The 21,850-nt window shown below is 40.0% G+C and overlaps 1 protein-coding gene across 1 annotated transcript in view; it reads right to left on the reverse strand.

The window, feature by feature from the left end:
- Positions 1-21,850, reverse strand: part of SLC7A11 (solute carrier family 7 (anionic amino acid transporter light chain, xc- system), member 11) — a 57,453-nt gene that overhangs the window by 4,582 nt on the left and 31,021 nt on the right. Inside the window, exons 7-11 of the mRNA XM_010181427.1 lie at positions 7,266-7,389; positions 5,976-6,079; positions 5,382-5,478; positions 2,300-2,449; positions 399-580 (exon numbers count right to left, since the gene is read on the reverse strand). Of these exons, the coding sequence (XP_010179729.1) occupies positions 399-580; positions 2,300-2,449; positions 5,382-5,478; positions 5,976-6,079; positions 7,266-7,389 (657 nt within the window). The remainder of the gene's footprint in view (positions 1-398; positions 581-2,299; positions 2,450-5,381; positions 5,479-5,975; positions 6,080-7,265; positions 7,390-21,850) is intronic.

Genomic DNA, 21,850 nt, shown 5'->3' on the forward strand with positions numbered 1-21,850 from the left:
CATCCTGTCATCGTAACTGTGATGTTTAAGTTTCAAAACCAATTCTCCTAGGAGTGGAATACTTTCTCTATTAGCATAGGTCAATGGCCAGGGGAGGGAGATGGGTGTTTTAAAAGGAATCAGCTGTTTATAGGGAAGGGAAGGGAGATGGAGGATAGGGGGAAGAGGCATTCAGTCATTTAGAGTCAATCTCTTTAGCTGAAGAATAGGCTTGCTGTAAATATATCTCATTAGTTAGCAGACATTGATTGCAACTGGCAGAGCAATGAGATAGCACGCTCCAAAAAGAAACTTGCATTGTCATCCCCAGATCAGAGCAGCCAAGAGGATCGATTGGAAGGATTTCACAACATAGGGAGCTCCGAGAAATTCCCAGAGTTGGCATGAAGGAGATGGACTTACCTAGGAGCTTTCTGAACCATTTTGGCTTATTGTCCCATACAATAAAGAGGTAGTATGCAGGAACTCCAGTCAGTGTTATTGCAAATCCAATCCCTGTATTCACTGGATCAGAGTAAAGTGACAGTGCAACCATGAAGAGGCAGGTGAAGGAAAACAATGCTGGAATAAATAGAGGCACCTGAAACAAAATCACACAAAGAACCATTACTTTACATTGACCTTGCTATCAAATGACAGTGGCATTTAATGTTCCATGAAATGTGAATTGGACAAAACCCAGCAGTACAGAACAGTTCTGGGGAAATACGGGTAGCTACAACATGCACACAAAATGCCAGTGACTGCAGAAAACAAGCCACACATAGTGCTATGCAGTAAGTACCACAGAAGTCTTTCAATTACACACTAAAATGCTACAGTGTTTTATGTTCTTTAAAATGGAAGGGCTGTAAATATGTTACATTACAGAAGTCCTTTCTCTAATCCTCCAGTAGATAAGTAAACAGCACTAACTACAGTAAAGATTTCCTCTTTTGATAATTACCTATTAGAAAACATTTTAGAACACAACCAGAAGCTCAAGTCACCTTTTAAAACTATTAAGAATATATTGATTTTCTTCCTAAGGTAAAAATCAAAATCTGGCAGGAAGAGAGCAAATTAAACACCAATTTGACCAGTGATAAAGATATTTGATAGCATTATGCAACTGCTAGCTTCTGAAAAACTGCTTTCTGACTTTATGACTGATAGCATTATCAGTGTGACTGTTGAAAGTACAAAAAATAACAATATCAAATTAATTCTCTCAATTTTCAAGAATACTACTACAACCACTATGTTAGCACCTTTCTGAAGGAAACACCTACACAGGCATGGCTTTTGAGATGTTCGGTGTAACAGAGAATTGGAGGATTCCTTGGAGATTGTTCTCTTCCTTTCATGCCTTGAAGCATTACTGTTCCTCTTTTGTGCGTTGTCAAAGTATTTTATTTTAATAAAAAAAACAAACAAACAAGCTGTGCTGTTGACCTTCTTATTTACAGACATACCTACAAGAATTCAACAGCACACATTCTTAGCTCTTTGTACAGTAGGCTTTGTGGCAATATATAAATAGATATGGATTCCTCCATTTTTTTCCATGACGGACGTTGTCTTTCCAGCCACATAATGGGACAACTTGCTTTGTAAAATGTTACAATAAGCAAGAAGAGTGGCAGAACCAAGGCCAAAACAGCTGCTGTTCAATGGGCCAGGCTGTTAGCATTTTCTTCCTGGGTTCAAAGTAACTGTGTCTGTAAACCAAATGCAAGTCCCAAATACCACATTAATAGCACTAATAACTTATTTTCACATCAAATTGGCATATTCTATATTTGATATGTAATGAAATAAATGTTTATTATTAATACTTATGCCTGACATGTATTCTGATGGCAAAATTATTCAGGCCTTTATCAAAATAGACATTAAATAGAGGACTGGCTGAAAATTAGGTTGGCACACATAACCCTGATATTTGTAGTTTGGAGCCTGTGTGACTACACGGGACTAGAAATATTTTCACACAGCTTGCATCACAGTGCCTCAACATGTCAGATGGGCAAAACTGAGCAAATATCTTCACTTTGATACAGCAGCTTCAGTCACTGCCCCACAAGCACCAGGGAATAGGCAAGAGTTGTCTTTCAGAAGAAGTTGCAACTGGGGTAGCACTGGGGAGCTTGCAGGAAAACACAAGGAGATCCTTCAGTGCAAAAGAATATTTTCTATTAACTGTCTTTCTTGAAAAAGAGGTTAGCTTTCTATATCCGAAAATGCCCCTTTACTGTCTGACTACACAACAGATACAAGGGACAAGGATTCATGTAAAACAGTAGAGAGCTGAGGTTACCTTGAAAGGACGAGGCATATCAGGACGTTTATATCTGAGATAAATCAACCCAGCAACTACTAGTCCAATAAAAAGCCACCTGGCAAAACTGAGGAAATTCAGGAGGCTGTAGAGATCCCCATTGAATAACATTATCATTGTGAGAGGATGCTGCAAAAGAAATTCAGAGCATAAGAGGGGTTTAGTGTATCGATCTCTATTATTTTACAGCAGCGATGCCAAATCTTTCCACAGGGACAAGGAGTACAGTCTTTCACAGAGACACCTGAGAGCCACAGACTTCAGGCCTGCCTTTGTCATGCAATCAGGTGTGTGATCAATACCTAGCTGTCCTCTGGGACCACGTTTGATTAATATATATCTGTCCAAGGTGGCCATATGTGATCAATACATATTTGCCCCCTGTGACCCAGACAAACACACAGGCACAGAGCCCACTGCTTGGTATCCTGGGCACCATTCTCACGGGATCTGACAAATATATTAGCCCACTGCAGTTTTACTCACTCATCACTGATGCAAATGACAAGAGCAGCTAAATTTTGTCACATCTGGCCATATGACAGCAGAGGTTTCCGGGTGTCTTGTGGAAGAGGAAAAAGTCTTACAGTCCCGCAGACTGCAATAGGGGAACTCAACCAAGAGGGCATGGTGGGGGTTAACTATACCTCATGGGATGCCAGCAGGCTACACCAGGTTGCATTTACAGAATGCTTTTCAGGCTTGCAAGGTGTAAACTTACTGCACATTGGAAATGCAAACATTTCTAAGCAGAAACATTTAGCTGTCACTCAGGCACCTACTGAATAGCAAGAAGGAGAGGGGACACTAGGATAAATACATTTCCTCATTAACAAGGTGTTCAGAAACCTGTGAAGCAGGCAAAAGCTTATGTAGAAACAAGAGTGTTCCGCCTTGGGTTAGATGATTAGTGTAGGCCACAGGGATCTATTTCAGGGTAATCTCTGGATAAAAGCGGAATATTTGCAGCTTGGATCAACTGTGCAGGGCAGCCTGCACTTCCTGTATGAGACACCCTATGCTCGCCATGACACAGTCCTTGTATTTGAAGAAGGAAAGAGGCAACTTCACCAAGGAAGAGCCTGGCAGTGACAGCCTCTCTAGGTTGATCATGAGGCAACAGGTGAAGTCAACTGCAGGTGCAGTAAAACACTGGGCAAAATCTTTATGTAAGGAAGACTAATTTGTATTAATTCTCTAGACTTGCAGCCTTTCTCTCTCTCTCTTTTTTATTTTTTTTAAGCAGTGAATGCAGCATGGATTTGCACCAAAAGGATCAATATTTCAAATATGGGTCTCTGGCTTCCAACCTCTAATGACTTACAAAGTGCTTGGTTCTTTACACACAGATATTAAGCAAACTCCTTCTCTGTAAAGGTCAAAGGAAATTTTGCCACTGAATTATATTGGGCAAGATTTCTTCTCTATAGACTCAGCCCTTAAAAGTTTTAAACCTCAGTTATAAGCATGATAATGCAAGAAAGGGTCACAGACAGTAACGGAGAGCTATCAAGAAAAACATAAATAAGGTTACAATCAGATTGCATGATTTCTCAGAGCCACTACATATGCATTATCAAATACCAGGACATACATACATAGACAGATTTCTTAATTCCTAAAAGTGTTTTTTTTATTTAACAAGCCTGACACTGAACATGCTAATCTCCTCAGTTTCTCCTCAAGAACTCTTTCCTTTCTTACAGTGTGTAGACCTTGACAGGAGAAATAAAATAGGAAAACACTAAAATGCAAACTATACATGTAGAATATATCCTGCAACTATTCTACTTGCACTAAGGCAAGAAAAAAATCTTCAGTCTCTGAAGGAAAGCCATCTTCATATGATAACCTGACTTTTTCAAGGAAAGTCAATGCACAAGTGTAGCAGGAGCAGATGCAATAGCAGAAAATACCGTTCAGAAAAAATAATATATTCATTCATTTAGTGCATTTTATTCCACAAAAAACAGTCAATGCAATTTACCTGAAAAATATGACTGCTTCAGCCCAAAGAAATAAAATGTAAAGTAAATGTTTATGTAAAATGAATTCTATTAAAACTTTTCATCATAGTCACATTGCCTAATTTTCAAAATTAGAATGCCTACAGTTGTACTTGCACATATAAAATTCAATACTTCAGCTGGCACTTCAGAAGGGAGCTTATAGGCATCTATAGCAAAAACCAACTCAAATTCTCATAAAAGCATCTGATCTTACTAGTGTATACTCACAGATGCACACAGATCTGCTGTGGTTAGAATTCCCACAGACACATAGGTCTGTCCAAATACATTACAGTCATTGGTCCCAAAAGAGGGGCTGAGCACCCACAGTTATGAAGACTGCAAGTAGAAAGTAGAAATTTTCTTGGCACTATGCAAACCAAGGTTCAAGGTTTGTGTCGTGACATTTTGTTGTAACACTTCACAGTACAAATTACTCTGCAACTCAAACACATGGTCAGATTTTAGCTCTGCTGCTATTTTAGAAGTCAGTAATAGGATTTCCACTATAATACTGGTGTTTTCCTTAGACAATTCACAGACCATTGCCCAGGCACACGTTCTCTCATTTTTTAATCACCGCTACACTGCACTGCTGAGGGTTCCCCCTCCATTATCTTAGTGCGTAACTGTTTGCATTTTTCTCTATAAGGTGGTATAATGAGCCTTTAGGGTGCTCCCAGATGCTGGTGTTTAGCTGCACTTTCAGTTAAATGAATCCCATGTTTGTTTGTTTGTTTAACTGGAATTTGATTCTCTGAAAGGGAACTAGCTCATCACTATCAGTGTCCTTAGAAATAAAGGGCATTAAGACATGAATTAGGTTGCAGCAATAGGTAGTCAAGTGCTACCTGGCAAAATAGCAAGGAGGAGACAGTAGAATAAGAACAACTCTCAAATCTCATTCCTTTCTGCACTATCCTCTGCCCTACCCAAAGCCCACATACACATCAATAAATGAGACTCAAGCAGTGCCCAAATTCTGTTCAAATCCTCCAGAGCAAGCCTGTAATACGAATTCTTGTGCGGGAACATTTGTTTGTATGATTTACCAAAACAATGACAGCTGGCAGAGGAGTGTGCTTGTGGACATGAATCATGGAGAGAATTTCCGGAAGGTGACCCTCGCGGGATGCAACGAAGAACATCCTGGTGGGAAATAAATGTGGACAGACTTTAAATGTGCTCATTACTGTGACTAGGCAAAGCTTCTCATGAAAGTCACATAGCACAGCAGCACTTCTTAGGCTTGTTTGAGGATTTCTGAATGAAAAGACAGCAAGAGAAACCCATACGCAGAAATCAAAGTCATCTCTGAAGGTGTCCCCTCCTTACTTTAAACTATGATCAGTGTTTGGAATTAGTTAGTATTTTACCTCCAATTTCCCTCCTTCACATGAAACAAAGCAGCCATTAATTAAGTGCTACAGTCAGAGAGATCCATTTCCAAACCATTCAAAGAGTTTTAATAACAAGATACTAAACCCAACAGGAACAAAGTGAGAAAAAGCCCCACACCTGGTAAACATTCCAGTTGTTTTTCATTTCCTGCTAAAGGAATGAATCCTACTTTCCCTTCTCCTTGCTTCCTTACTTTCAATGTATATCCCATGCCCTTCACCCCCACTACTAGCAGCAATGCTTACCTGGAAACTGCAAAAATGCCACCATTCATAGATCCAAAACAGGAAAGAGCAACAAATACTGGTACAGCTAAAGAAAAGTTTCCCATTAGTCGTTCAGCAAAGGTCTGTTAGAGAGAGAAACATACAGTGATTTTTCATAAAATTTTACTTAATTAATAATAATTAACAAATTATTAATAAGTATAGCATGTTTTATTTATAACTCTTTTCTGCATCCCTTATTGAAAGTTGTGCTGTGCATCTGCTACCTCTTATTTCATGACATCAAGTCTACTGCAGACAAAGTCGCCCACCCTTACTCCTGACTGAGTGTGGAAGAACACCAGCTAAGGCAGTGCTGGGGAGGTGGAATCAGGCCCTGATTTATGGTGGTTTAGATCACTATGACTCCAAAAAGAAGACCCAATCAGAGTGGATCAAGGTCTGATCTGCATACCTAATATTTTTTTCTACAGCCTTCATTTTACTCAGCTGATGCTACCCAGAGGTATAGTCCATCCATTCACACTTGATTACTTCAGGTTACCAAAAGAGTGTTAATTTGAAATTTGGGCACCACAAGAGACATGCACATTTGTCCTGAAGTTTGCAAAACATTTGCAAAATGTTTTGTTTCTAAATCTCCTATGAGCTACAGAATTTGGTCATTTTTTAAGTGCCACATCAATTGAAATAACCATAGGCCGTATCATGACTGGAAATTAAATGGAAATTTTTATTTCCTCATTGTAAGTCATATACTATAAATATAAAAACCAGTATCACCACAATTCCACAAAAACAAACAAAGCAGTATTTCCAAACGAGGTCGTATTGCAACTCATTCCCAAATGAACTCCGGTATTCACAGCAACCCCCTTCCTAAGAACTTGGGACATATGTTGTGCAGAGACAACGTTGGCACTTTCCGCTACAAAAAAAATCTTTGAGACCTCCCACTTCCACAGATATCTGCGCTTCCTGCTTCCCAGAAGTTCGGCCTACAATTTAGCAAAGAATTCTTCAAGTATGTATTTGGCTGTAAATTTAAGTCCTATTGACTTTGTTATTTCAGGTAAATACATATAGTGTAACATTGCATTAGAAATGCTATCAATGGCCTTAAGTGCAATCCCATCAGTCAAAAATCAGACTAAAAACACTGGAATGCTAACTTGTTGTGTAAAAAAGGAGCCATAGAAAAGCCTGATTGGATGTGTTCCCTTGATTTTTTTCCCCTGGAAATAAGAATATATCAACAAACACAACTGCAGCCAGGATATAGCTTTGTATTTTTCTTCTGTAACTTACCACTGCTACAGCTTTTGAAAGGAGCAATTCTCCAGCACTGATTGTAGTGAAATAAGCCACGTTTGTTAACACATAGCCAATTGTGACGATAATCATTGAAATGCATATTGCGAGGGGTATATTTCTGAAATACACAAGGTAGCTCATTATTTTGCAATCTGGTTGCTATTCCCTGAACATGAAACAAGTAACATGAGAAGGAGCTACTAATGATGGTGAATGCGCATTGGTGATCCCAAAATATCACAATTAGAAACTGCCAGTAAAAATAACACATCTAAAAAAAACCCATATCAATAAAGCAAATAGGTTTATAATGAAGAGGTGAGAAACCATTTTGAAGGAGGAATCCTTTGGGGACTCCCAGAGGTTGTGGCCGCCATACTTCCTATACCAGAAGTATGGCCTATTTGAGGAGCCTATCTATATTGACCTTCAAGCTGAGGCCAATAGGAAAGCAGCAGATATCTGCGCTTGAACCAGCAATAAGGCAGATGACAGATGCAGGTGATCCAGCTGTGTCTATCAGGAGAGCGATCACAGTGGCATCTCCAACATACCTCCTGGCACTCAATGACTTCCCACCTGGAGGTGGTTCAACACCTTTACCTGGGTGCCAAAATGTCTGGCATGTGAAATTCTGTCCTTTCCTCCTCTGTGCAATTCTTCCTTCACACACCTTACCATATCCCAATTATCTCTCTCACTATTCAGGAATACATGAGGGAAGAATATGACACAGAAATAAGAACAGTACAAATTTGTAGTGTTAGAACAGTACAAAGAGTACTGAACAATACAAAACCCCTGACATCTTGCTAAAAGACAGAACAATAACATACAAATAAATAATGATGCTAAACTTTAGTATGTCTTCCCTGTCAGCAAAGCAGAAAAGCAGAATTATTCCAATTTTAAAGAAGAGAAACAGAGGCATAGTGAATTTGTCTGAAGTCATACTGCAGGCAAATGTTCGAGTTAGGAACAAAAAACAGATAGATCTTGCAACTGTTACTCTATTTGCTTTACATTTGATATCATTGCTTGATATCATTGACATCTGCATCACAGCAAGAAAAGGCTCAGCTCTGAAACCAATGTTTAGTCCTTTAATTCTAATACTATAATTAACCCAGACACACAAGTCGGCAAGAGGATCATGCTGTATTGCAGCATCAGATCTGGGTAGATACGATGATACTGCATTAACACACTGCTACGTCAAGCATGTGGTCTCAGGTGAAGAAGCTGGAAGGAGGGGAACCAGTCAGCTTGTAGGATGTGCTTGTTGATGGAGGAGGCAACGGCAAGGACCAGAACAAACAGCCCAGAATACATGTGCTGTATTGCTGGAAAAACCACAAAGTTACTGACTCAAGAAATACTGCATCACTGCACGTTGATAATATGTCTATGTGAAAAATGTCTTTGTAGCTCAGTTGCCAGATATTCTGCAACAAGTTTGGTTAAGCTTCTTACCTGACCTGGGTGTAAATTGGGTTCAATCCACTTAGCATCTGATTCAAGGTAGGAATATATGATTTCAAAGCCTCTTAGAAGTGAGATTTTAATTCTATCTTCTGTACCACAGATGAATGCTTCAAACACCAAGCTATTGGATAAATCAGCACTTACTCCAACCTCAGAAAAAATGTTTCCAGCCAAAAATAGCAAATTTGTAATATGTTCATAAATACCATTTGAGTGACTGAAACCACCTCGTTAAAGTTAACAAATGATCTTTGTCCATTCTAACTCTTACCAAACACCTGCTTGCTTTAGTCACTTCTAATTTAAATATCAGTCTAATTTCCTATAAAATAAAATGGCAGTTCAAAACTAAGATGGGAGGAATCATGCTTCCAAACATAACTGTTCTTAGCACTGCATGTCCTACCTTGTTATGCTGAAGAACACTAACCCCCTTGGAGAGTAATACCAACAGCAAAAAAAAAAAATCAGGAGAAGAAAATAACTCAAAAAAAGCTAGACCTAGTCAGCAAGTACTATTCATTAAAAAGCCCACAGATCTTAACTCACGCCTGAAGCAGCACAAGGGATGCTGTGGCTTCTGGGCTACTAAGTCCTCATCTTCTGAGCAAAATGAGTGCTCAGGTTGCACCTCCTTTTGACTCCCGGCAGAAGCAGGCCTTCAGAGGGCTGCCGTACATTTGCACACAACCTCTCAGAGTGCTGCTTATTAGGCACTGCTTTCAGTGACAGATTTAGACGAAAATGAGAGGCCAGTTTCAAGATTTCAGGGATGAGTAACACAGTACGGTTCATTTGTCACTGACACTTCAGACCAGATTTACACTTGGTCCTCGAATCATCTGAAAGCACAGACAGACAGGTAGGAACCAAATGTAAAACTACTGAGAGCTTTAATCATCTTTTCTATCCATCCAATTTAAGAGCCAGTTCCCAGTTTGCAACATGATAGCATTATCAAACTGTCTACTATGAACTACAGTTATTGCACTGGAATGAAAACTGTAATACCACTAGCATTAAAGATCACCTCCTTTCCTTGGAGGATCACTGTACCAATTTTCTTGTATTTTAGATATTCTCCTAGACTTCCAAATCTTCTCTCCAAATCATGAAAAATCATACCTAAGTTCTATTCTCCATTAAATTGCCTCTACTGAAGCAGGTTTCACCTTTTTCTTCTGCATCCTATGAATCAAACACAACATAGGGTGTTTGCACACCAGTAAGTCATGTTTCTGATATGATGCAAATTTACAACTGTCACACAGCTAGCCAAAACTAGAGGGAGTCAGAAAATTCAAGAAAAAAAATATTTCTCACTTTAAGATTTTTATTCATTAAAGCCAACACTTTTGATGGGAAACTTGACTATTTCAGTATGACATTTCTTATCACTCTCTACACCTGAAAGGAGGTTGTAGCAAGATGAGTTTTGGTCTTTCCTCCCAGGTAACAAGTGATAGGGTAAGAGGAAATGGCCTCAAGTTGTACCAGGGGAGGTTTAGGTTGGATATTAGGAAACATTTCTTCACGAAAAGGGTTGTCAAACACTGGAACAGGCTACCCAGGGAACTGGTGAAGTCACAATCCCTGGAAGAATTGGAAGATATGCAGATATAGTGCTTAGGGACATGGCTTAGTGGTGGACTCGGCAGTGCTAGACTTATGGTTGGATTTGATGATCTTAAAGGTCTTTTCCAATCTAAATTATTGTGATTCTTAGGAAAAAAATCTTAGCACCAAAACAGAAATCTCATCCAACCAATAAGGACTTCAGAATTGCCAATGGCTTAAAAACCATAGCATTGTGTGTACTTGGATATGGGAGACTGCGGTATTTTATTTACTTAAAGCAGGCCCATGCCTTGAACTTGCATTGAATTGGTTGCTGGTTACTCTAGGGAAGTGCTTTCCTTTTGCGCTTCATCTCAGAGTGAAATCTCAACAGATTTCAAAATCAAGAAAAATTATTTTTAAATCAGCTGCTTTTCTGAGTAGACCTTCAGGTGCTGAGATTAGCCCCAAACCTGTACAGAAATTTGTAAGTGTCTCGTGCATTACTGCCAAGAAAATATTCAAGCAGGCTGCTCTTTTGGCAGAAGGGGAAGCTGCAACCAAGAGAGTATTTGGCAATATTAATCTCTTCTCCCAGAAGTTTAAAGAAAATAGGTATCAAAAGAAAAAAAAATAGAATCAGGAAACTATTGACAATAAAATTAAAGAGTCTGTCTGAAATCAGATTGGTGGCTTCTAAGCATCTGAATGTTGATTAAAATAGAGTTGAATCTCCACACATTTTAAGAGTTACCCATCCCTAGCTACTATTCAAAACCAAATATTCCCCTTCTGCCACATATACAAAGCAATTGTAATGAAAAATCACAACAGCTTAAACAAAGAGCACATGTACCTTGTGCTTCCTAGAAGAAAAGTTACTGAGGAGTCTACCATCACAGAGAAATTCAGCACTAGGAATACAGCTAGTCCTTCCTGTGGCTATGCAGGGCTCAAATGCACTGCCAAGCTATGCTATATATGATTTGGAAGCATATTTTCTCCTTTTAGAGCCTGTAAAGAGCCCCAAAGCCAGGGCACAGGGTTCTATTAATAAGGATATCCACTGGGGTTTGGATTTGACCTTCAGTGTTGCAGAATCATAGATCTTCTGATAAACTGCTCTGGTACTGCACTACCTCCTACAAATATTTCTGAGAGAAAAAACACAGAGCACACTAAGAGGGGAAGAAAAGAAAAAAAAAGGGGGGGGGAGGGGAAGAAAAAGAAAGCCAGAATGAGAACCTGGGGATAAGAAGAACAATGTCAATAAATCATCCAAGTAGCAGAAGTCTACAGCTCATATCCCAGCTTAATGATAACTTTTGTAACAACAAACAGTGAGTGCTAAGAGCTGTGACCACTGCAGGCTGTTCTTTCTATGAAACAAGCACACTGTCAAATATGCCCCACCAAGTCAGCTGAGTTCGCAAGTATAAAATACATTGTCACCACATTCTTTGTTGTTTAGAAGCTGTGCCAAAATCACTTCTTGTGCCCATTTAAAATGCAGGTTTTTACAAGTGCTCAGGCTGAGTCAACTGTCCTGAAAAAAGCTGTGCCAATGGGACCCAGCCAGGAACATAAGCAAATCTAAACAAATCAAGTAATTGCTGGTAATGTTAGATTATATAAACCACATCTTTACTGTTATATGGTAATTGTGAAAGATACTTTCTGTTATGTTTTATTTTTTAAAGAAAAAACAAAGGGAAAAAAAAAAGAAGATATGAAAAGTCCTAATTCCTTCAGATGGTTTCCAGGCAAGGATTTGCTTGGTTTTTGTGAGCATGAGCCTGAATATGCTACATTTCTTTAGCTGAGAATTTACCACCACGGGAGTTTCAAGATCCTTTTCAAAAGTCCCCTTGTGCGATAATTTATTCACCATTTGCAATCTGTTAAGAAATTTTCCAAATGAACTGTTTCCAGATTTTGGCACTCTTAAAAAATGTAATCATCTATTGCACTGTCCATAGGGCCAAAGCTTGGCAGAAGTCACAAGTGCAGATTTATCCAAATAACCCGATACTGGAAAAAATAACCAAATACAATACAGAAAGCAAGAAAGCCCTGGTAATTTAATATTCCCAGGACTTCAGTGCAAGACCAGAAGACATATAGGCTAGGCTTAGTAAGTGATGCATTCCAGAGCCCAGCCTATATCCCTCACCATTCTTTGGCGGTCATTCTACAAGCTGTGGCAGTTCCAAACCCTGGACAGCAAAGTATTATGTTTTAACGTAAACTTACTTATCGCTGATCCATGTTTTTCATAAGAAAAACAGCCTACAAGACAGCCTGTCACACTGAAGGTATCAAATGATTCTCACCATGTCAATGTGTGAAAAAATTACAATTTCACCTGTCTGTTATGAGAAAAGGAGGATGCAAGACTCAAAAGGAGGCCACCTCCCAGGACAGAATCAAAGCCAGGAACAGAGAGGCAAAAGGGATGGGAATCATCACTGCACATCTCAAATCCACACATCTGTAAATGCTAATAGGTGTCTTGGCAACAAATTATTTCAGCAACAAGCTATTATTATTTTGTTTATTGTAGTGAAGTTTCTCCTCAGCAGATCACTGCTTCTCCCCCTTCACTGCCTCTCAATATGTTCCAGCCTTATGCTCCAGACCAGAGCTGCTGTTTGTGGACTTGCAGCTCAGATAGTATTATATCAAATGACTTCTCTTCATCTTCTTTTGATTGGGATTTTCCAGAGGAGAAATGAAAAAATGAAAGACTAGCATAAAGCTGCGGTCTCATTTTTCACCACCACATGCTCCACGGATGTTACTGCTGGAGCGGGCATTAAAAAAGGGCTCCCTTCTCCATCTCAAGGCATTGTACCTCTGACATTTGCAGAGACACAACAGCATGACACTGGCATAACAGAGTGAAGAATCAGGCCACTGTCTGCATTTAAATATCTTCTCTCTTTCTATCACCTAGCAGGAGAAGAAATGGGTTTATGCTGTGCCTAATTACTTGCTTTCTTCCTGATGTTTGACTTCACTGGTTTGGATCATAATTGGTTACTGTTCATAAAAGGGGTCTTCTAGGACCAACTGACTTTAAACGGTCAAACTGCATTACAAGTGTGTGGGTAAGGGCAGTAGATTTCATTAACTTCTCAGATGTTTTCAAACCTCACTTTCCAGCAGGGTTTCCTAAAAAGTGAATTAGCATAAATACTCTCTTGGCTAAAACTTAAGACCTAGAAAGGTACCAATTGTACAGGGTAACACCATTCTCTGTAACAACTCATTCTAGGCAAACCCTCCCAGCTGAAGTCTCAAGCAGAAGCAGACCTGTCCATAGCCCTTGAGAGACTATAACAAAGCATAATTGTTATGCTTGCAAGGTGATTCGCTTTATTTTAATAGAGATTTGAACCTGGCTGCAGTCACACTGTGTACCGACTCAGCTTGGCTAGCCAGATCTCAGCAGAGTGCTGTGTTCATTTACATCACAGCCCAAGTCCTAACCTGTCAAGCCAATGCCTTTTATGAAATGCCTTTCTTTGAAGAGCGATATTGATTTCTCTGAAACTTGGACTAACAGCTAGAGAGACCTCTCACATTCAAAACAGATCCTGAATCTTTTTTCATGGAGTGGGTAGCATTTCTGGCATTCCCAAAGAAAACTATGCCAACACAGCAGATATCCACAACTAACACAGCTAAATCCAGAAACTACTTTCAAGGTTACAACACTAAGGCACACTGTCTCTGCTTAGCCATGCACATTTCTTGTATAGCAAGCACAGGAGCACTGACAGGAACCAGAAAGTGAGCACAGGAGGCAGCACACAGAGCTGCTGAAACAATATGAAATACAAGTAAAATGGGAGCCTAATTTTTTAAAAATGTCTCTTTAAAAGAAGAAATGGAACACAAACTTGAAACATGAGATATAAATCATTCCCTGTCACTTCTCAGTCAACTCTTTAATAAACCATTTCCATCCATCCATCAAGTGCCAGTATCTAACATCTTCACATTACTTCCTTCACAACCTCACTGTACAAAGTTTGTGGCTCTTTCCAAGAGACACAGGAATAATCAGATCTGCCTTTTATTTTGCACTGTAATTTGACCCCAAGTGACACCTCTCCTGAGGACCTAAAAGTCCCAAGGACCTAAGCTGGCTTTTCTTTCTCATTGTAATAGTCAGGCCTAGCCACCCCTGCATGGAACTAGGCTTGCTCTGGGAACTCAGGTGTGCATCACAGAGTCTGGAAGACTTAACTGGAGAAAAGTCAGGAAATGTGAGCAGCAACTGAGCAGGATCTCTAGGAAAGGATCTTCATTTAGCATTTCAGAAACTAAATTTAGAGCTAAGATGCTCAGAGGAAGATGCTCATTTATCTAGGATATTGCAATAAAGGTGTGATTTAAAATAATGAAAATGGTGTCTGCCACTCTTTTTCACAAAAGTTTGCTTTGTAAAAAGCAGTATAGCCTAAATTTAGAGGATTCAGATACAAATACATTGTCACTCCAGGGTTTGATGAATGACTTCCATGCTTCTACCTAGCATTAGCATTTTGACATCCTTCATTTATTTCATTTGTGGGAAACTTTCATGTATTCTAGGAAGTTTGTGACCTTTTCCACCAGAGACGCAAAAACTCAGATTTGACTTTTATTGCTTAGTTCACGCTCAGCCAGGAGATGAAGGGAGCACCTCTGCTCTTTCACAGGCTCCAGCATTTTATTTTCTTCTGAGACGTATTTGCTGGAAGTGCTTACAGCACTGCCAGTAGGGTAGATTATGGCAAGAAGCAATAGTAAATCATGGTGCTTGCTTGAAGGCAAGGAAGCTATAACCACAAACCTGACATGGAGTTGTAAAAACAAAAACACCTGCCTGCATCAAGCTCATATATGGAAATGAAGGGGAGTAGGGCAGAGGAGTGATTCAAAGTGCCTCCTCCAAGCTCTGTTATCTGGCACAGGATCACAGGTCTATCTTCCTCTTACCCACTCTGCAGAGACACATACCTCACTGACAGACTTAAATGTAACAAGAAGAGTGTGAAGATGTAATTGCATATAAAAAGTAGTTTTACAGGATGCTCTCCTGAGAATTTGAAATTATTAATTCTCTGAGCACCTGATTTATCAACAGGGTCTACTTTCCCAAGACAGAATCACTTTTTGTAGGAAAGATGGAGTCTCCTGAAGTTTCCTGCAGACTTACTGGCAGGCAGAGCTGCTGTCCGGCATGGTCACTTTCCCATGAAGCACAAAGACAGCAGAGCACTGGCAGTAGCCAAGGGGGGAATATTTACCAGTATAAACAAAAGACCTTGAGGTGGGAAATGAGCAGATCAGGCCTCAAAGCTGAGAAATTTAAGCCAGCAGCCAGCAGCTGCCACACACCAATAATGTCATTGCCAGGAAAAGAGATTATGGTGGTCAGCAAAGGGTTCCCACTACAAACCGTGCTGCCTGTCACACCACCCTTCCCACACTTCTGCAGATACCGGAGCATGTGCAGGCGGCAGAGACGAGCTGAAAGCAGAGAGCTGCCTTGATCTGTATGTATTTCTATTGTCTATACTAAGGACATATGTTTCTGATTTATGGCACAGCAAATGGCAAAGCGACATTTTGAGTAATGCAAGGGAGCAGACTGGCAAGGCTGCTATCATTCCCAAAGCGAGCCGCTCAAGTTCAGAAGCTGGGAACAACCACCCTGAATACCAAATACCTTGCTCAGCTCCCACAGAGGGTACAGAGGGGAACGCTGCCCCCTCGGCCCTGCATCTGAGCTTGTTAGGAAGCATCACTAGTAGCATATTAATGACTCCTTATGGTAACAAGGGAAGACAAATGCTTGGTTGCACAGAGGGATGGAGGGAGGAGCGTGTGCCTCTCTGTGTGCACGCATAAAAAGAGTCAGATTTTTCATACTTTTTAAATTCCTTGACATTTAATTTTGAGCCTGAGAGTTTCCACAATGCCAAGGATCATAAAGGAATAATTTGCTGCTGTATGTTACCATTGATATTTCGGCATGAATGGAAATTGCACCATTCAGTGATGAAAAGAGCAGTTACTTGTAATAAGGAGCACCATGGAAACTAAAATATCATTTACCAAGAAAGGCTCCTCTTCTGAAGGAATTCAAAATGAGAAAAATGGTAACTGTGGGTGTCTTGAAGAATTAGCATTTTAAAAGATATAAAAACGGTTGAAATCAAATTAAAAGTAGATGTCTTAACAATACTGCACTGCCATGAAGGGGGGCTGTCCAGCAGATAAATAGTTTTCTCTGCAGAAAGCAAGGAAAAAAGGCTCTTGCTAGCCTAGCTAGCAGACTGGCTACAGATGTGGAAGAGGCCATATAGCACACTGAAATAACTTGAAAAGAAATTACTGAGTTCTGACACAGAATAGAAATCCAGAAATCTCCAAGTATGAGCTGAAATATGCCTTTGCGGCATGCAGTAACTCGAAGAACCTGGATGGAGTTCAACTGGGAATACAAATTTTTTCTATTTTATTTCCCTTAGTGTTTTGAGAAAGGAAATATCAGCAAGCTGAAATACTCTCTCACTAAAACTTCCTAAGAGTTGAACTACAATCATATGCACAAAAGAGCATTTTTTTTAAGTTAAAAACGTTAAATGTAGCTGTTAGAGAGTTAGTACTGAAACCTTTCTGTAAATCAAGTTCCTTCATGGCATTTCAGATTGGATAGTGGCACGAAGTATCCAGAATAATGAATCTTTTTCAATGATCTCAGACAGTATGGTCAATGAGATGTAAGTTTTTAAGACTGACTCATCTTTGGAATTGCACACTGTTCAGTGTACCCTCTGTACTACTATTTCCTGCTAAAATCATAAAATCAAAGTGATCATTATAGTTTATACTGACCTTACTGCATTGTCTCTTGTCCTGACTCAAAATCAACCTGCACATCAATGTTTAACAGTGCCATCAAAAAGCTGCATACCCTGGCACTCCATAGCACACTGTCCAGTACCAGCCTTCTTGACAGTTGCACCTCAGGGTAAGCCTAAAGAAAACACCAGCTCTGTGGAAGAGGAGAAATGTATGTATCATTTTAACAAAAGTGCTTGCAAGGCCTGTTCCAGTAGAGAAAATAGGCACAAAGCAGATGGCAGGATTTGGGCCACTGTGGGGGAAATTATTTTCTTATGAGCAGAGAAAATATGTAACTCAATATTGTTCAGGGTAGTTCCTCTAGGACAGCATCCTGACTCTGACAACAGTCAACACCAAGTCCAGGTGGCCTACACGTGGGACCTACTTGTGTCTGGAATAGCCTGAGCCTAAGAAAAAGGCTCTCCTCATGGCCTTCAGAGGAATGCTGAAGTGATTGTACTCATTTTTTACATCTATAGAAAAATTCTGTTCTTAGACCCAAAACAAGCTCATCTCCTAATAAAAGTTTGCCCAGGGACAGGGAATTTCATTGCCTTTCATCCTCTTTGTTGATAAATCTTTACTTTTATCTGTTTTTGCTTAGCAGCTGTTTTTTTCCTGTAATAAATAGATATGAAAAAATAGAAGTGCCTGTCATTCCTTCACTGAAGGATGAATCTGATTCTTCATTCTCTAAAGTAACCCCACATAGAAGTTAAACCTCTTGTTATACTACAGTGCTCCTATTCTCTGTCCATTCTCGTTATCTATGGAGGAGGTATCTTCTATTGCTGTTAGATCTTTTCAAATGATAGTATCAAAACTACTCTTCTAAGGGACATTTCATTCCATCACACTTCAAAAAATTAAATACTGCTATTATATAGTCCATTTTTTTCCAATGAACAAAACATAATGACAAGGTGAACATGCAAATAACAGTAGCTGCTCAACAACAAATGTTACAAGTGCATGAGGATTGACATAATAGACCACAGCAGCGCAACTTGTAAAATGCAGATTATTCACTTCACAGCTCCTCTGGAGCTATTATAATCTTATATAAATCCTCTTAGTTTACAGTTCATCGATATAGGCTGTACTGTAATTTAAATGATTGAAAACCCTTATGGGTTGTTAACAATATCCTTTCCATAAATAAAATATCACTGTCACTGTGTATTTGAAATTCCAACCCACTCACAGCAAAATATCCAAGTATAAACTACACTGTAAGTGACCTGTTTCCAGAACATCAGTAAACCCATAAGCACACACATAAACCAGCTACCATGTAGGGAAGGAGCGTGCAGAGGAATAAGAATCAAAGCACTCACTGGGAAAGAAGAACCTGCAGCCTCCTCTGATGGAATTCCATGATTACACAGAAAAGGTTATGCTTATCTACAGAAAAGATGCACAAAGCCAAATTGTCTTGTTTTTGATATTATTATCTATCTTAAATACAAGTCAGCAATTTCACTACTTATTAAAACTGAATGATCAGATAAAACAACCCCACTGAATGTCTCATCCAAAAAGGAGAACAAAAGTAGAATAAGCTAGTCTGCTAGCTGAACCAAGTGGAATATATTCATTTTCTTATGTATAATACCATTGCTATTATTTTGACCATGCTTTTATAAAGGATAAGTACCCTTGATAACATAGCACCTGGAAATAACCATCTCCCCAGATATAAAACTCCAATCTGATGCACACAATAAAGATGATTAAGTCCATTCCTTTATTTGCTTATTCTCCCATTTAGTATTTCATACCAGCAAAAAATGCTACCCCACTATTCTCTGTAAGTTAGTTGCCAGGATAAGCCTACAGAAGTTTTAGATGGAGCTCTAGTTTATGTTACTGTTAATGGCATGCAAGACGCTGCTACTGCTGCTGGTATAACACCAAGCTCATGTAACACTGGTTTAGTACTCTGCACTTCATAATTTTTGAGGCTCAGCTTTAAAGGGAAAGCTACAAAAAAGAAGGGGCCACAAAGAGGTTCTTGATCTTCTGCAGCCAGAAAAGGATGCACCACGGTACAGACCAGAACATCAGAATGTGCATTAAACTAGCAGGCTCTGTCATATGTAACTATCCATAGGCAGTGAGTGTTGGCTTGCTTTTACAAAGAACAGGAAAAATGGCTGTGACACTCCCCTTTTTTCTATACAGAGGATGTGACATGCACAGACAGTACCCATGAGCAAAGACTTATCTACACCTGTGCCATTTCATAAGGAATTTCTTGGCTTCTGCTGAGTTTTACAGTGACATTTCAATGCTATTTGAAATCAGATTTAAATCTCAGACCGAAACATTAAAGCGAGTGCTCGATATTGCCTCCCTCCTGGCTAATGCCCAAGCGTTGGTAAATAAGGAAATAAAAGCATCAGCATCAGAGGAAACAAGGCTCCTCTTTTAAAGTGGGAATGGGAAAACCCAGGAGAGTTTGCCTACACTGCAGAGCAGTGTGAACACCAAAAGCAGCATAAACCACACATGCTGTCTTTCCAGATGTGAAGGGCACCTCTGACAGCCACTAAAGCTGGTGGGCTGGCTGCTCTAGGTGCATATTGCAGCGGTTACTTTGCTAGCCCCAAGGATGCACTCTCCATCACCTCACCCTCCTTTCACAAATTTATCCTCCACCAAGGCCCAAGGTGATAAACCTTGAGGCCTCGGGAACCACAATGATTGTGCAACCTATCAAAAGGCAGACTCTGAACCACCTCACCTGTACACACATTTTGTTAGGTTACCCAGCTGTTAGCCCAGAGCACAGTCTGATAGCAGTTATCAACCGAGTACAATCAGGGATTTCAGGCATTGCATTAGCACACAAAGAGACAATGCTTTATGCCTAAATTAAGAACAGGTTTGAGAACAGGTAATTCTTATGTAGACAGAATGTTGATTTGCCTCTGTATGTTTGGCATGAAGGTCTCAGTGTAGTGGCTGACATTGTAAGTGTATAGACACAGCTTTATTTGATTCCTATTTGGACAATATCTTTTGCCCCATCTGGTTATAGCTGGCCTTGTGATTTTACTCACTTTTCTGTCTACCATTAACACACTGCTGTCTCGTCTCTTTTCCAGTAAATTCAGTCAGACCACCTGCTTATGAACCACCAAAAAAGAATGAAGATGTCTAACAAAAGCCTGCAACCTTCACTGCAACTAAGAGAAGAGCTAGTTTAACCCTGAGAGACCCATGACCTCTCCAGTGAAACACAGTATGTGGAGCTTTAGCGGTGCATCAGTCTTGCAAGAGATTTTTTTTTTTTTTATTCCTGCAAGGAATATTCTGCTGAGCAGCTTAAGGTTCCCATAAAGTGGGTATTGGGTTATTGTCACCCTTCCAAACAGGTACTGCAATCTCTCTTACTGCAAAAGACACAGATGTTAAAACAGGCTCACCTGTGTTTTGGGTGTCAAAGTAGTGAAAACGAAAAAAACAGAGGGCAGTGGAAACTTCAAAGTTTCCATTGTTTTGTTGTTACATTACATTAGCCTGCTGCTAAAGCAGATTAGAATTTTGCCAACTACCCAGGGAAGACTGCAAATAAACGTTTGTTTTACTTCCTTAGCAAGGCCGATTCATAGTAACAGTGATTCACATAAACAAACAAAAAAGAAAAAAAAAGAAAAGTAAACACACCTTGCACTCAGCAGGTTATCACCTCAGCCCACAAACTGAGCCACAAGGGCTTGAAATGAGCAACCTGCTCTGTAGGGATGTGAACCTGTGCAACACATAAAAGCCAACCCAGCCGCCACAGAGGCAAGCTGGGGCGGCCACCACCCCAAGCTGAAGTGAGCTCATACACTTATCACATCCTTACACCTCTGAGCCAACAAAGCTCTGTGAAACTCAGAGCCAGAGGTGCTGCAAGACTCTGTGATAGCCAGCCAGCTCCTGCAGACGTGCAGGGCCCTTGGCACCCCAGCCTGTAGAAGAGCGAGGGCAAGAAGCTCGAGCTGAGTTCCCTGAACTTTGCTTCCTCAAAAGAGGTGCCATGGGCTTGGCAGAAGATGAGCAACCTGACTAAGGGTTTGTCTCATAAGCGTCTGCTTCCACATAGATTTTTTCCTCTTCCATGTATGTTCCAAGCAACAATCACATACCCAGTCATGTCGTCTTACATCATCAGCATTAAATTGACAAAGGTAGCCACTTGTTAAAATCAAAAGTTGAAATATCCTTGTCCCCTGCAAAAGAGATTAGCCCAGACCCCCTTTTTCCACTATGCTTGGATTAGAAAAAATAAGGCTATGCACCACAGCAGACCAGGCACTGATGTCCACTCCCTGCCAGTCAGCCTGCGGGAGCCTCAGTCCTCTAGCAGAAACCTCTCCTTCAGTGGGAGCCTGCCCAAAAGATGCATTTTCAGAACTACAAAAGATCTTCAAAAAGTTTTGAGTGTTTCCAGAATTCTAAGAGATTTCATTCAGTTATTTTCACCTCAAGTTGGGCCTTTTATCTCAAACCACAGAGGTTACGTAAACAGAAACAAATATATCAAAGCAATGGCTTCTGAAGTATTGCCTTAATGTAGACAATGTCTTAGCATAGAGATCCTCAGGCAGGCAGCCTGCCCCCCCGCCCCATCCTGCCTT

Source organism: Mesitornis unicolor, unplaced genomic scaffold (assembly GCF_000695765.1).
Source record: "Mesitornis unicolor isolate BGI_N332 unplaced genomic scaffold, ASM69576v1 scaffold15620, whole genome shotgun sequence".
NCBI classification, from domain to species: domain Eukaryota; kingdom Metazoa; phylum Chordata; class Aves; order Mesitornithiformes; family Mesitornithidae; genus Mesitornis; species Mesitornis unicolor.